At 48.2% G+C, this 13,346-nt stretch overlaps 1 protein-coding gene across 2 annotated transcripts in view; it reads left to right on the forward strand.

The window, feature by feature from the left end:
* Positions 1-13,346, forward strand: part of WASF2 (WASP family member 2) — a 99,204-nt gene that overhangs the window by 81,898 nt on the left and 3,960 nt on the right. For both annotated transcript variants that reach the window (XM_089301239.1, XM_002716090.6), the window contains exons 3-8: positions 1,578-1,712; positions 2,238-2,391; positions 4,782-4,899; positions 5,922-6,052; positions 8,135-8,290; positions 10,767-11,275. In XM_089301239.1, the coding sequence (XP_089157365.1) occupies positions 1,578-1,712; positions 2,238-2,391; positions 4,782-4,899; positions 5,922-6,052; positions 8,135-8,290; positions 10,767-11,275 (1,203 nt within the window). The remainder of the gene's footprint in view (positions 1-1,577; positions 1,713-2,237; positions 2,392-4,781; positions 4,900-5,921; positions 6,053-8,134; positions 8,291-10,766; positions 11,276-13,346) is intronic.

Consider the following 13,346-nt stretch of genomic DNA (forward strand, 5'->3'; position numbering starts at 1 on the left):
TTGTTACCCCAGTTTAGGGTGCTTTGTAAGATTTTATCTGGAAAACGGCTGTGCTACCCCAAGCCACAACTCCTACTGTCATTGCCCTCTTGGCTGAGGAGCAGAAAACCCTGGTACTCTCTTGGTGACCGAGGGGTAAATTGGTGCAGGCTTTCTTTTCCTTCAGAACAGATGGATATTTTTGAACCTGGTTTATTTTCCACGAATAATGTTGCACCTTTCTCTGCTTTAGCCTTCCAAACACAATTTTCCATTGCCAGGATGAGCATGATGCAGTGTGGTTTTATAGGATCTTAGCCATATTATGGACCGGGATCAGACAGGTTCTCCAACCTGCAGAGTAGAGATGAGGCTCCAGTGTGAGACCTTCGAGCAGAGCAGGGAGCTTCCGTATTGTTCAGATAACAGAACCATTCAGTATGTGGGACTTGCTCCTTCCTGATTAGAAGCCCTTATTGACTTTCATTTACCAGCAAATCAAACTATGCAGCTGATTGGTCTTCTTTCTCTCCATGTTATACTGGAAGGTGAGCTTCAGCCACACTACAGGTTCTGTTTTGACTTCTCAGACGAATTCTTCCCCTTGAGATGAGGACTTAGGTCTAAATGTAGCTTAGAAGCTAAAAATCAGAGCCTGCTTATGTGGGTCCCAGAAAAGTTATCTTTTGGTTGGGCCAGGTTGCTTATGCCTGCCTTCACCTTGCAAATCAAAGCTCAGATGGTGTCTTTATTCCTATGCAGCGCTTTTCATTCCTAGGAAGAATATGCCTTGTGGCTTGGAATGACAATATGGAGGTAGTGTCAAATTGCTGTTATGTTTCTTTGGCTGCAAATTCTCCTTGCATTCCAGGGTTGAAAGCACAGAACTCTTTTCTTTTTGTAAAAAAACAAGACATTGTGGAAAGAGACCGCTGGTATGTTGTTTTTCAGGGAGGGCTTGAAATTTTCAGCTTTTCACTTATTCCCTAAGATGTAGATTTGAAGGGTTGCAACCCAGAACAAAGACTTTGAAAGTTGTAGGTTATAAAAGATAAAGTAACCTTTCACCCCTTCAGAGAAGTTACACATCTCTGCTTGTGGATTGTTGATAAATTCAAGGACCCTGGAAGATACCATGACTCATCACGCTTGTTCATTGCATTTTTGTGGCTCCATTGAGGAGGATATTTCTTATCATATTAATTGTAGGCACCCAAAAGGTCCTCTTAACTCCCAGTCTGTTTTCCAGAACCATTTTACCAGGTGATTTTATAGAAAAGCAAGGGGCTAGGGCTGTAAGCAAATATGTCTGCTCTTCCAACATCAATTTTTTGCATTACACCTTTCAGTTTTATTCAGCCTGTTTCAAGTTTCATGACTGTCCAGTTATCCAGGAAGGCTGTGCTCTCTACAGACTGCCGAAGCTAAGGAGAAAGTATCTTTATCTCTCAGAGCAAGCAGATTCTTCGAGTGTGGCACTTCCCTTCGGGGGTGCGGGACAGTGTATGGGGATGGGTCGTGCCGGCCTTGGTAGCCAGTTTCCTGACCATTTTTGTCACTTCTGTGCACTGGTGACTTGGTTTCTTTGCGTTTTGCAGGTAAATATGCAGAGGACATTTTTGGAGAGCTCTTTACTCAGGCAAAAACCTTTGCCTCTCGGGTAAGCTCCCTTGCTGAGAGGGTTGACCGACTACAAGTTAAAGTCACTCAGCTGGATCCCAAGGAAGAAGAAGGTAAGGAAGCTGAGCTCAGCATTTGCAGGCTCTGCTGAGCAGTTTCTTCGAATTTTTCCCCCTAATTTATAAAAAAGCAAGGGGAAAAAAATCACAGAAACCTATGGAGTTCTGCTCTGAAATGACAAGCCTGGGTGGCGTAAAGAAACCTTTTAAGTTCTGCCTCACCCCCACACACTCTCTTTCTCCCAATCCCCCAGTTCCCCAGCGCTCAAATTTCCCTTCTCTCAATTGTATTTTGCTACCATAAAAGTACTTGGAAGATTCCTTCCTCCTAGGAGAGGCCTGGTCTATCTGGCCACATAGTAAACCTTTGTGTTGCCTCATTTTGTTCAGTCGTGAAATGGCTGGGCTGCTGACAGCCTTGCGGGGCTTCCCCAGAGGGGAAGGAAAAAAAAAAAAAAACCTGGCTGCAGACAGCCGCAGCCAAGAAATGCAGCAGCTGAGGCCTCTCCGACTGGGGTGACTCAGTGTTTGCTCAGACAGCCTGTCGTCCATTTTCTAACGCCTTCCCTCTCCTCTCAGTGTCGCTGCAAGGAATCAACACCCGAAAGGCCTTCCGAAGCTCCACCATTCAGGACCAGAAGCTCTTTGACAGAAACTCTCTCCCAGTGCCTGTCTTGGAAACATATAATACCTGTGATACTCCTCCCCCTCTCAACAATCTTACCCCATACAGGTAACGGCTGGCTGGCTCCTTCCTTTTTCCAGCCTGAACCACAAACAGCACTAGGCTCTTTTATCTGAAGATGTTGTTTACATCAGAAGAGTCTATCAAAAAGCTTACTCCCCATCCCAGAGTGGCTTGTGGCAACAGAAGCTACAGTTTACCCTGTGAACAGTTGTCATTTATTATTGTTTGGTTTCTGAAATTCATAGTGAATATAATATATATTGAAAGTTTGCTGTAACATTGCATCCTGCAGAGTTTAATTTGGTATAAACCAGGTCCATCTTGGATTCCATCCAAGGAATTTAGTTATTATAGAACCAAAAAGGACTTTTGTTATAAAGGCGGTCCTACAACGTGGATCCCAGGGGCAGCATGCTAGCAAGGCTCCCACTGACTTGGAAACCACTAGGTTACCAGATGTTTGGGCGTGTTAGTGGGGCCTGCCGCATGCGCTGGCTGCTCTGGCCCAGAGAGGTCCTTCCAAAGCTTAAGGAGCAATTGGCTTTCTTCCAGAGGAGTTTCGTTCACTGTGTTTTGAACATCCTTTTGACATTTCCTTCTGAAAAGGCCTGCCTTGCTGTGACTGGTCTTGAAAAAGAAGGTTGCCTTATAGATGACTTAAAGCCCCTCCCCTCTGGTGGTTTGGTAGTGTTGTCATTCTGCAAAACACACACACACACACACACACACACACACAAACACTGGAGAGGGTCAGAAGGTGAATGTTTATTTTGCTTGCATTCATAAATATCTTTGGAACAGGTAAGAAGTAATTACAGGTAACAGATAGCTGGAGGCAGATGTCTGCTATCAGGCATGGCTACACCGAAGAGCAGAAATGTGTGTGGTGTATCCCTGTGAAATTCAGGGATGCCAGCCTGATTTAGGGGGCCTGGAAGCTTCTCACATATATGGCATCTCCCCATTTTGTTTGCCCTTAACTTTCCAAGGGACCAGCTAGCAGAGCAGGACAGTTTGGACTCTGCAGCCTCCATCATTTATTTAGTCCAGCTGACTCAGGGACACGGTTTTGAGACAGGATGGGATCACACAGCTGATGTGTTGCATAGGATGGGATAAACAAATGACATGAAGAGAATTTTGTCAGTTAATGGCATTTTCCTTTGTAACATACAATAGCAGAATTAGCGTCTCTTCTTAGGTATCTGGAGTTGGCTTAACAGAAGCAAGAAAGCAGTGGTGTATCTCCTTCAGAACAAGAGTTACTGTAAAGTCTTACAGTTTAAAAAAAAAAGATTTATTTATTTATTTGAAGATCAGCGTTACACAGAGAGAGAGAGAGAGGAAAGGCAGAGAGAGAGAGAGAGAGGTCTTCCATCCACTGGTTTACTCCCCAGTTGGCCGCAATGGCTGGAGCTGCACTGATCTGAAGCCAGGAGCCAGGAGCTTCTTCCAGGTCTCCCATGTGGGTGCAGGGGCCCAAAGACTTGGGCCATCTTCTACTGCTTTCCCAGGCCATAGCAGAGAGCCGGATTGGAAGTGGAACAGCTGGGACCGAACCAGAGCCCATATGGGATGCTGGCACTGCAGGCAGCAGATTTACCTGCTACACCACACCACCAGCCCCAGAATAATATTAAAATAAGTGTTCCCCCCGAAGGCCATGCTTTCTGGACAGTGGGATTCCAACCAGGGTCGTTGGGTTTGGCCACTAGTTTATAATGACTCACAGTGCACTCTGTATTACTTTTGTAGCTACTAAAGATAGTGAGTGATAAGTCTTAGGTTCTTAAAACAGCTGACCATCTGTTCTCACCAGGGCCCCCTTGTGGTTGGGGGTATGGATGCTGTGCTGTGCTAAGAGGGAACAAGAAGGTGAGGTGCTGTGGTTATCTGTGTGTGCAGAGGAGTAACAGCAAGCACATGTGCACAGTTATGTATGTCTGAGGTGTGTGTGTGTGTGTGTGTGTGTGTACACACAAGATCCTGCATGTGTATGCCCGGGTTTCAGGTGGGTGGAAAGCCCCTATCATTTCCTGGAGAGTCCTGGGGAATTGGAAGGGAAAGGGAAACCAGTGGCAGAAATCCCTCTGTTGTGCCAGGCTCTCCAGATACCTTTAGGGAGATGTCTGTGGCCATGCAAATGAGTAGAAATCATCAGAATTCCTGCTGTTGTAGTCTGTTCTTGCCCTGACCATGCAAATCCCTCTACCAGGAATTAAAAGTAAGGCTAAGGTTCTTAAAAAGCCAAATGAGGAGAGAGGTGCCATTCAGGGGCATTTAAGTGCTGGTATGGGGAGGAAATATGCAATTGATTCAAATGACTTCTTGATTCCTTGGTGTAACAACTGTTAACTGGTAGGTGTTTGGAATATTGGATTTGGTTGGGAGCTCATCTGTCTACTGACAGCTGCTTGTCTTCATTTCTATCCCAGGGATGATGGAAAAGAGGCACTCAAATTCTACACCGACCCTTCATACTTCTTTGATCTTTGGAAGGAGAAGATGCTGCAGGACACCAAGGATATCATGAAAGAGAAGAGAAAGCACAGGGTGAGGGGAGAGGGGCCTCTGTTCTGCACATCAGTAGGCACGATTGTGGAGGGGGATAAAAAGGAAGCCAGCCTTATGTGAAGTGATTCCGGGTGGCTGCTTGCTTGGATGCCAGGTGAAACTCTTAAAAAAATGTGTCCTCACCAAGCACCACAAAGATGAAAGTATAAATCATACCAAAAATGTGTTTGTTCCCCCTAGCGCTATTAACAATTGAGTATATTCAGGCTGAGTTTTAGAAATTGACTTTTCTATTCACCATTTATTTCTCTTGCAATTTGCACCTGACTCTGCTGGACACTCGAGCCAGGCTAGGCCTTTCCCCACCAGTGTTGCAGCTCATTTCCCAGAGATGAGCACAAGGTTCTGTAGTAGCTGATTGGCGACAGGCGCGGTTTAACACCTTCACTGCTGGTTGGGCGGGGTCAGGGTGAGGGGAGGTGCCTAGGTTTTGGAGTTGCTCCCCTCTGCTTGGGCTTGGACTCCTGATGGTGTGTGTGTGACCTGTCAGTTGCACCTCGCAATCCCATTAGCATGGCTGCCAGGAGGCCCAAGAGAGCGCCAGAGGCTAGTGCAGTGATACAGGCTGAAAATTTCTTCACTGGTTTTTGTTTTGTTTTTTTAACTATTTCCTTCTGTCTGTCCCAGATATCTGTAGCTATCATTACTTCTCATCTCTTGACTGACTTGTATACATGAGACAATAACAAATAGCTGTTCACTAGCTTCCTAACGATTAAAGCTGTTTAAAACCATGAATGAGTTATGCAAAGAAGTGGCAGCGTTGCGATTGCTAGAGGTGTTGGAGTACGTGTCTGAGCAGATATTTTGCCCGGGAGGTAATTTGGATTAGATGGCCTCTAGGTTACTCCAAACCCAGTAATTCCATAAATTCTCCAGGTACTTGGTATGCTATCTAGGCAGATCATCTCTGGGCTCTGTGTCCGTGAAGATGGGTAGGATTTTAATGAAGAACTTCGGAAAATATTTTGCAAAGGTTTTTCTATTCTTTTTCATTATAGAAAGAGAAGAAAGATAATCCAAACCGAGGGAATGTAAACCCACGTAAAATCAAGACCCGTAAGGAAGAGTGGGAGAAAATGAAGATGGGACAAGAATTTGTGGAGTCCAAAGAAAAGCTGGGGCCTTCTGGGTAGGTGATGCTTTTGTATTCTCAGTGACGTTCTTTGAAGGGGCTGGGGACAACAGTCTAACAGCTCTGGCACGACACCTTTCACAGCCCCTGAAGTCTAGCTGTGTGGCTTAAATCAATACCACTATTAATCAGCTACTTTAAAGTGCATCCATCCGATGATTAAAACTTGCTAAATAAATCAAGAGACTCAGCAATTTAAATGAGGTGACTGGAGTGGTCTGGAGCAGAAAGCCCGATGGCTTCTAGTGCCCTTCCTCTGCCAGACGCGGCTGTGTGAGAGGGCCTCAGAGGAGAGACTGCAAAGGGAAACAGAGTGGTCTTGGGGCCCCTTTGCCTCCAGAGCTTTAATGTGAAGGTCGAGCCTCCGAGCTGGGCATCGCCTAGGAGAGGGGCAGCCAGGCAGTGAAATTGTGCACATGTCACCAGAGCAGCTTTTCAGCCAGCCTTTGTCGGTCTTGGGAGAGAGGCTGGCTAAGGACTGAATGCAGACCTCAGAGACAGTGTGGGAAAGGCTGCTGGGCCAGCACTGAGGCTATATATCTCTGTGGAGAAACGGGAGATGTCAGTCTGACCCCATTTCCCAACACCAAATCACACTGGAGATTTAAAGGGGGAAAATGGTTTAAAGCTTGGTTTTATACCTATCCTGGTGTTTGACCTGTGTGACATTCGAAGCCGAGTCACCGCAACTGCTTGGTGTGAATGTCGCCCCGGTTTTCCTCAAATATGTGGCATTCTGACTGTCAGAGAACCGTGCCAGCCCATGCCAGGTGTCTAGGAATGATAAAAGCAAAGAGCTGGGTTGTTCTTGCTTTTAGGAATAACTCTACCATGAAGATCTTGACTTTTAAAAATCTTGACACTTCTGACACTTGTTCTTTCTGGATTAAGAGATTTGTTATAAGGAGTGATGAACATGGGGAGAGGAGAAATGAACTTTCCCTGTACAGGGAAGTCAACCCCGAGGGCACCTTCATTACCTTCACCTTCCCCTAAAAGGGGCCATTTTGTTCTGTGGTCCCATCCTGTTGAGACAGGCATTTGTCATAGGCTCGGTGCCTCTCAGGCCAGGGAGCGTGCATCTTCAGAGTGCCCACTATTATGTGTGGAGTGGGGGTGGTACAGATGGTTTTGCTTCCCGTCGCCCAGGATCTCTGGAGTTGGCCTGCGTGGCGAGGCTATCTGGACGTGCCTGCTGGTAAACCTGTAAATAGATGTGCCAGGCCTGCAGGACTCCAGGCCTGGGGATTTTCCACATCAGGGTGTCGTTCGATTCAGTTCATTTTCTGCAACCCTAGTTTCCCTGGGGTCTGTTCTAGATGAGTCCTTTTAGGACCCAGCAATGGTGGAAAGAAGGGGAGGTGGCACAGAGCAGGCTGTGTTTTTCTGACCAGTGCTCGGAGTTGTGCTGTCGGAGGCTTATTGTTGTTCACTGGGAGCACATTCGCCCAAGGCCCAGTGCTCCGAGGGGCAGGCTCTCACGAGGCAAGCCCTAGCTAGCAACCTGTTTTAATCCGCAGCTCATTTCGTTTGATAAGAGACCTGGCAGAGAGGCCACGTTTGCTACCACACAGCAAGCTGCATTCATCCGTGGCTTGATTTTGCAATCAGATGCCTCCTTGGCCTTTGAGCACTCCAGAGGCTTGCCGACCTCAAAACCAGGCTGCGTGCTAATCACGTGTTTGCAGTCCGCCAGCCCCTCAGGCTTGGCTTCGCCCTTTGCCACAAGGCAGACTTTGGGATTCAGGTACAACTGCACCTAACATTTGGAAGAGAATTTTAAAGAATTTCTGGGTTTGAGAAGACCAGTACTGGAGAGCAAAAGCATGTTTGATAATCTGGGTCGAATCCTGTTTCCACAAACAATGAGGCAGAGATATCTGAAAGATATTTAACAACAGGATGTTTACTCCTACAACAAAATTCAGTATAGCAGAAAGTAGATGTAGAGAATATTCTTATTTTACTTCTCCCTAATAGCTTTTGTATCAAATGCATTTTTGTAGTATCTTTTAAGAAGAAAAAAGTGTGCCCCTCGGGCTCTTTAAATGACAGCTTTGACACTGGGTTCCTTGTCAGGTACTCACCCACCTTGGTGTACCAGAATGGCTGTGTTGGCTCAGTTGAAAACATGGATGCAGGCAGCTATCCTCCACCACCACAGGCCGACTCCACCTCTTCACCTTCTCCTGCCTTCTCTGAGGACAACTTGCCTCCCCCACCAGCAGAATTCAGGTAAATCGTGGTTCCTCTTCCATCCACTCTGAGTGGTTAAACACTTAAGAATAAAATAAGGTTCAAAATCTAGGCCAGGACCACTGAAATAACTTTCAGTTGTGAGACACAGTGGGGTCAGTGAACTTATCTAAGGTCATACAGCCAGTTAGAGATGAGACAGAGCCATAGTCAGTCTGATTCCTGACTCTATTTTTTTTTTTAAAGATTTATTTATTTATTTGAAAGGCAGCGTTACCAAGCAAGAGATCTTCCATCCGATGGTTCACTCCCCAAATGGCCAGGCTGAAACCAGGAGCCTGGAACTCCATCTGGGTCTCCCATGTGGGTACAGTGGCCCACACACTTGGGCCATCCTCTGCTGCTTTCTCAGGCATATTAGCAGGGGGCTGGATCGGAAGTGGAGCAGCTGAGATGCTAGCATAGTAGACAGCAGCTTAACCCATTATGGTCCAATGCTGGCTGCTGAGCCTGTAGCCTTAACTGTTTTACCAGGCTGCCTATACCTGGAAAGATAGATGTCACCAACTTCTTGTTTTTTCTTTAGTTTTAGAAATGTTTGTTTATTTTTCTTTATTTGAAAGGCAGCAAGAGAAAGAGACATCCACTGGCTCACTCTCCAAATGCCCACAACAGCCAGGGCAGGGCTAGGCCAAAGCTGGGAATGAGGAACTAGGTCCAGGTCTTCCCATATGGGTGGCAGGGACCCAAGTATCTGAGCCATCACCTGCTGCCTCCCAGGGTGTGCATTACCAGGAGCAGAGTTAGGACTGAAGTGCAGGCCCTCTAGGATAAGATGCAGTTGTCCAAAGAGGTATCTTAATCACTAAGCCAAACACCTTCTTTTTCTGTTTTTTTTTTTTTTTTTTTTTTTTTTCTTCACTTGAGCGGCAAAAGGGCACTCCCTTTCCACTGGCCTACTTCCCAAATGCCTGAAGTCACCCCCACATGGGGCCAAAGGTGGGAGCCAGGAACTCAGTCCAGGTCTCCCACTTGAGTGGCAGGAATCCAGTCACTTGAGCCATCATAGCTGCCCCTCTGGGTTCACATTAGCAGGAAGCTGGAGCCAGGAGCTGAGCCAGGTATTGAACCCAGGTACTCTGATATAGGACACAGGCATGCTCACTGGCATCTTAGCCACCGGGCTAAAGGCCCACCCCCTCTCTTGTTTGTTTTACTTTGCTTTAGCTCAGCATGAAATGAAGTAGAATGATCTGCTGTTCATGAAACAGTTAGCAGGGGCCTTGCCCAGTTGTCTAGGAACCTTGCAGATAGTCACTTGCTCTCCTGTGGCTTCTGGTTCATTTCGCTTCTGGGTAGAATCTCCAGAAAGAATGAAACAAAGGGACAAAGGGCATTAAATTTAGGATCTGTCCTGTTGGATATCTGTTCGTCTCCCTGGCACAGGTGCACAGGAGGGGCCAGCAGTCATGGCTGCGGACAGATCTGGGGGGTGTTTGGTATGGCACTGTGTGCTCGCTTCCTTTCCTCCTCTCTGATGCCTGACTCTTTGGACACTAAGGACCCCTCAGATGGAAACCTGAAGCTGTGCTGTCCTCCTCCATCTCCCCCCATTCTTCTTAGCCCTTGAAACTGCTAATCCCAAATCACTTCCTGCTGGTTGCCTTGTCAGATGCAGCTGAGGCCTGAAGGGCTGTGGAAAATTCCAAGATGGATGCTTTTCTAAGGAGTAGCTATTAGTGCAGGGCAGATACAAAGGTGGGGAGAAAGCCCTCAGCCTCACACATGGCCTGAGACCTTGCAGCTGCAGCTGAGCAAATCTGATCCCAGGAGAGGTGTAGCCTTAATCCTCTTTCAAACCTGGGTCAGGAGTCATGTGGCAGCTTCGTTTCCCGTCCCTGCAGTGTCTCAGATTGAGACTCGTTCACTCACAAGTCTTCCCCACATGAGCACTGAAGATGCAGTCACTTAAATCTATATCCTGCTTGGGTTTGGTCGCTTGGCTTGGATTTCCTGCCCTTACCAGATCTGGTGAATGTTAATAGCCTGAGAAATGGAGCCCAGTAGGTAGATGGTGGTTGAATTTGTATTCCAGTTACTTCTTGCATGCGCTCTGAATCTTGGCTCCAGGCTTAAACAACTGCCCATGGCTCACTCCTCCTAGCTGGGCTTCCAGAAGGACACCTTCCCCTGGAGAGCTGCCAGCCTAGAGGAGGACCTGAGAGCTCACTCAGCTGGCGGATGGACGAGTCTCCTCCTCCCAGGAGTTAACCCTGACTCCTGACTGCACTCTTCTGATGGTCAGAAGCTCTTTTCCTAATCGGGCTGCCCATTTCTTTGACAGTATCTGCGACTAGTTCCCCAGTTTTTCTTTATAACTGAGCCTCAAAGTGAAATGGAATAGTCAGCCGAGACACACCGAGACTTAGTGATAAGCCTAACCCTCGTCAGGGGAGTGGTGGGTGGCAGGGTGTTTGCATACTGAAAGTGATGGTTGGTCTTTTTTTCTTTTCAGCTACCCGGCAGACAACCAAAGAGGTTCTGGCTTGGCTGGAACCAAAAGATCCAGCATGGTCAGCCCAAGCCATCCACCCCCAGCTCCACCTCTAGGCTCTCCGCCAGGCCCCAAACCTGGCTTTGCTCCACCACCTGCCCCTCCTCCTCCACCTCCGATGGGTGTCCCACCTCCACCGCCACCTATGGGATTTGGGTCTCCAGGCACCCCTCCCCCACCTTCACCCCCATCTTTCCCACCTCACCCTGATTTTGCTGCTCCTCCACCTCCTCCCCCACCACCGGCAGCTGACTACCCAACATTGCCACCACCTCCCTTGTCCCAGCCAGCAGGTGGAGCCCCTCCGCCACCCCCACCGCCCCCGCCCCCAGGGCCCCCACCTCTCCCGTTCAGTGGTGGGGACAGCCAGCCTGCTATACCACCGCCACCTTCTGATGCCACCAAGCCCAAGTCCTCCTTGCCTGCTGTGAGTGATGCCCGCAGTGACCTGCTCTCCGCCATCCGTCAAGGTACATCCCAGTGGGGGGTCTGGAAATTTGTCTTCCTGAGCAGGGGTAACTGATGGAGACGAGGTAAAGGGAGCTCTGTGCTTTCCCCAGCTTCCACTGGAAGAGCAAGGAGAGAGTAGGCCTCAGGCCTCAGAACAGATTTCTTTCTATCTTGGTTTAAAGAATTTAAAATTTATTTTAAAGGTAGAGCGATAGATGTAGAAACAGAGAAACAGAGATCTTCCATCTACTGGTTCATTCCCCAAATATCCTGCACCAGTCAGGGCTGGGCCAGGCCAAATCCAGGAGCCAGGTATTCCATCTGGGGCTTCCACATGGGTTCCAGGGATCCAAGTCCCTGGGCCATCATTTGTTGCCTCCTAGGCACTTCAGCAGGAAGCTAGAATCAGAAGCGGAGCTGCAGCTTAACCCAGGCGCTCCCATATAGGATGTGGGTGTCCCAAGTGATGTCTTAACTGCTGTGCCAAATGCCCACCCCCTAAAGTAAAGAATTCTTTTTTTTTTTATTAAAGATTTATTTATTTGAAAGGCAGAGTTATATAGAAAGAGGGAGAGGGAGAGAGAGAGAGATCTTCCATCTGCTGGTTCATTCCCCACATGCTACAACGTCCAGGACTGGGCCAGACTGAAGCCAGGAGCCAGGAGCTACTTCCGGGTCTTCCATGTGGGTGGCAGGGGTCCAGGAACTTGGGCCATTTTCCACTGCTTTCCCAGGCACATTAGCAAGGGAACCAATTGGAAGTGGAGCAGCTGGAACTCGAACCAGAATCCATATTTGATGTCAGCGTTGCAGGCAGTAGCTTAACCCATTACACCACAACGCCAGCCCCAGTAGAGAATTCTTAACCTGAGATATTTTTTTTAACTCCCTAAAAATGTTAAGCTTTATATTTGTTTGCATGCATATTCTTTTCTTGAGGAAAGACACCTACTTTTCATCAGGTTCTCAAAAAAGTTCTGTGCCCCAGAAAATAAGAATCACTGTCCTAGTGGGAGCTAGCCACTGCCTGTCCTCTTTCACTGTCCTGCCTTCTTATCCTCTGTCCCTCTGTCCACTTTTTCTCATCTCTTTTTTTCCTCCCTTTTCCTAACTTTTTTTTCCTTAAGATTTATTTATTTGGGGGCCGGCACTGTGGCACAGCTGATAAAGCCTCGGCCTGCAGTGCCGGCATCCTTTATGGGCACCGGTTCGAGTCCTGACTGCTCCTCTTCCAATCCACTCTCTGCTATGGTCTGAGAAAGCAGTAGAAGATGGTCCAAGTGCTTGGGCCCCTGCACCAGTGTGGGAGACTTGGAAGAGGCTCCTGGCTTCAGATCGGTCTAGCTCCAGCTGTTGTGACCATCTGGGGAGTGAACCAGCAGATGGAAGACCTCTCTCTCCCTCTCTGCCTCTGCTTCTGCATCTGCCTTTCTGTAACTCTGACTTTCAAATAAATAAATAAATAAATAAATCCTTTTAAAAAAATTATTTACTTGGAAAGCAGAGTTACAGGGACTGAGAGAGATTGAGAAGTCTTCCATCCACTGGTTCTTTCCCCAAATGGCTGCAATGGACAGGGCTGGGCCAGACCAAAGCCAGGAGCCAGGAACTCCATCTGGGTCTCCCACATGGGTGGGCCGTCCTCCGCTGCTTTGCTAGGTGCATTAGCAGGGAGCTGGGTCAGAAGAGGAGCAGCCAGGACTCCAGCCTGCCCTCATATGGGGCAGCGCCACAATGCTAGCCCCTCCGCTTGTCCTCTTGTCCCCTTCCCTGCTTGTCTCCCCTCCCTCCTCATTACAATGGGTGCGTGAGGGTGGACTGAATACCTGCTGTCCAGGCGGGTGTGGCGGCTGCTCCTACTCAGTGCCGCTGCTGTGTGCGTCCGGGAAGAACGGCTTCCTTCCAGACATTCCTGGAGTTCAGGGCCGCCAGTTTCGTGAGACGCCGTCTACTTCTCTCCTGCAAACCCCTTGCCCTTTCTGCTTTCCAGAGACTCCATTTCCTCTGTCCTTTTCCGTACCCCCCAGCCCCAGCCCCAGCCTGGACAGAACCGGGCAGGACACGCCTCCTTCACTCCTCTCTCTCTGCCGC

Source organism: Oryctolagus cuniculus, chromosome 7, assembly GCF_051225735.1.
Source record: "Oryctolagus cuniculus isolate XC-2025 breed Fujian yellow rabbit chromosome 7, ASM5122573v1, whole genome shotgun sequence".
NCBI classification, from domain to species: Eukaryota; Metazoa; Chordata; class Mammalia; order Lagomorpha; family Leporidae; genus Oryctolagus; species Oryctolagus cuniculus.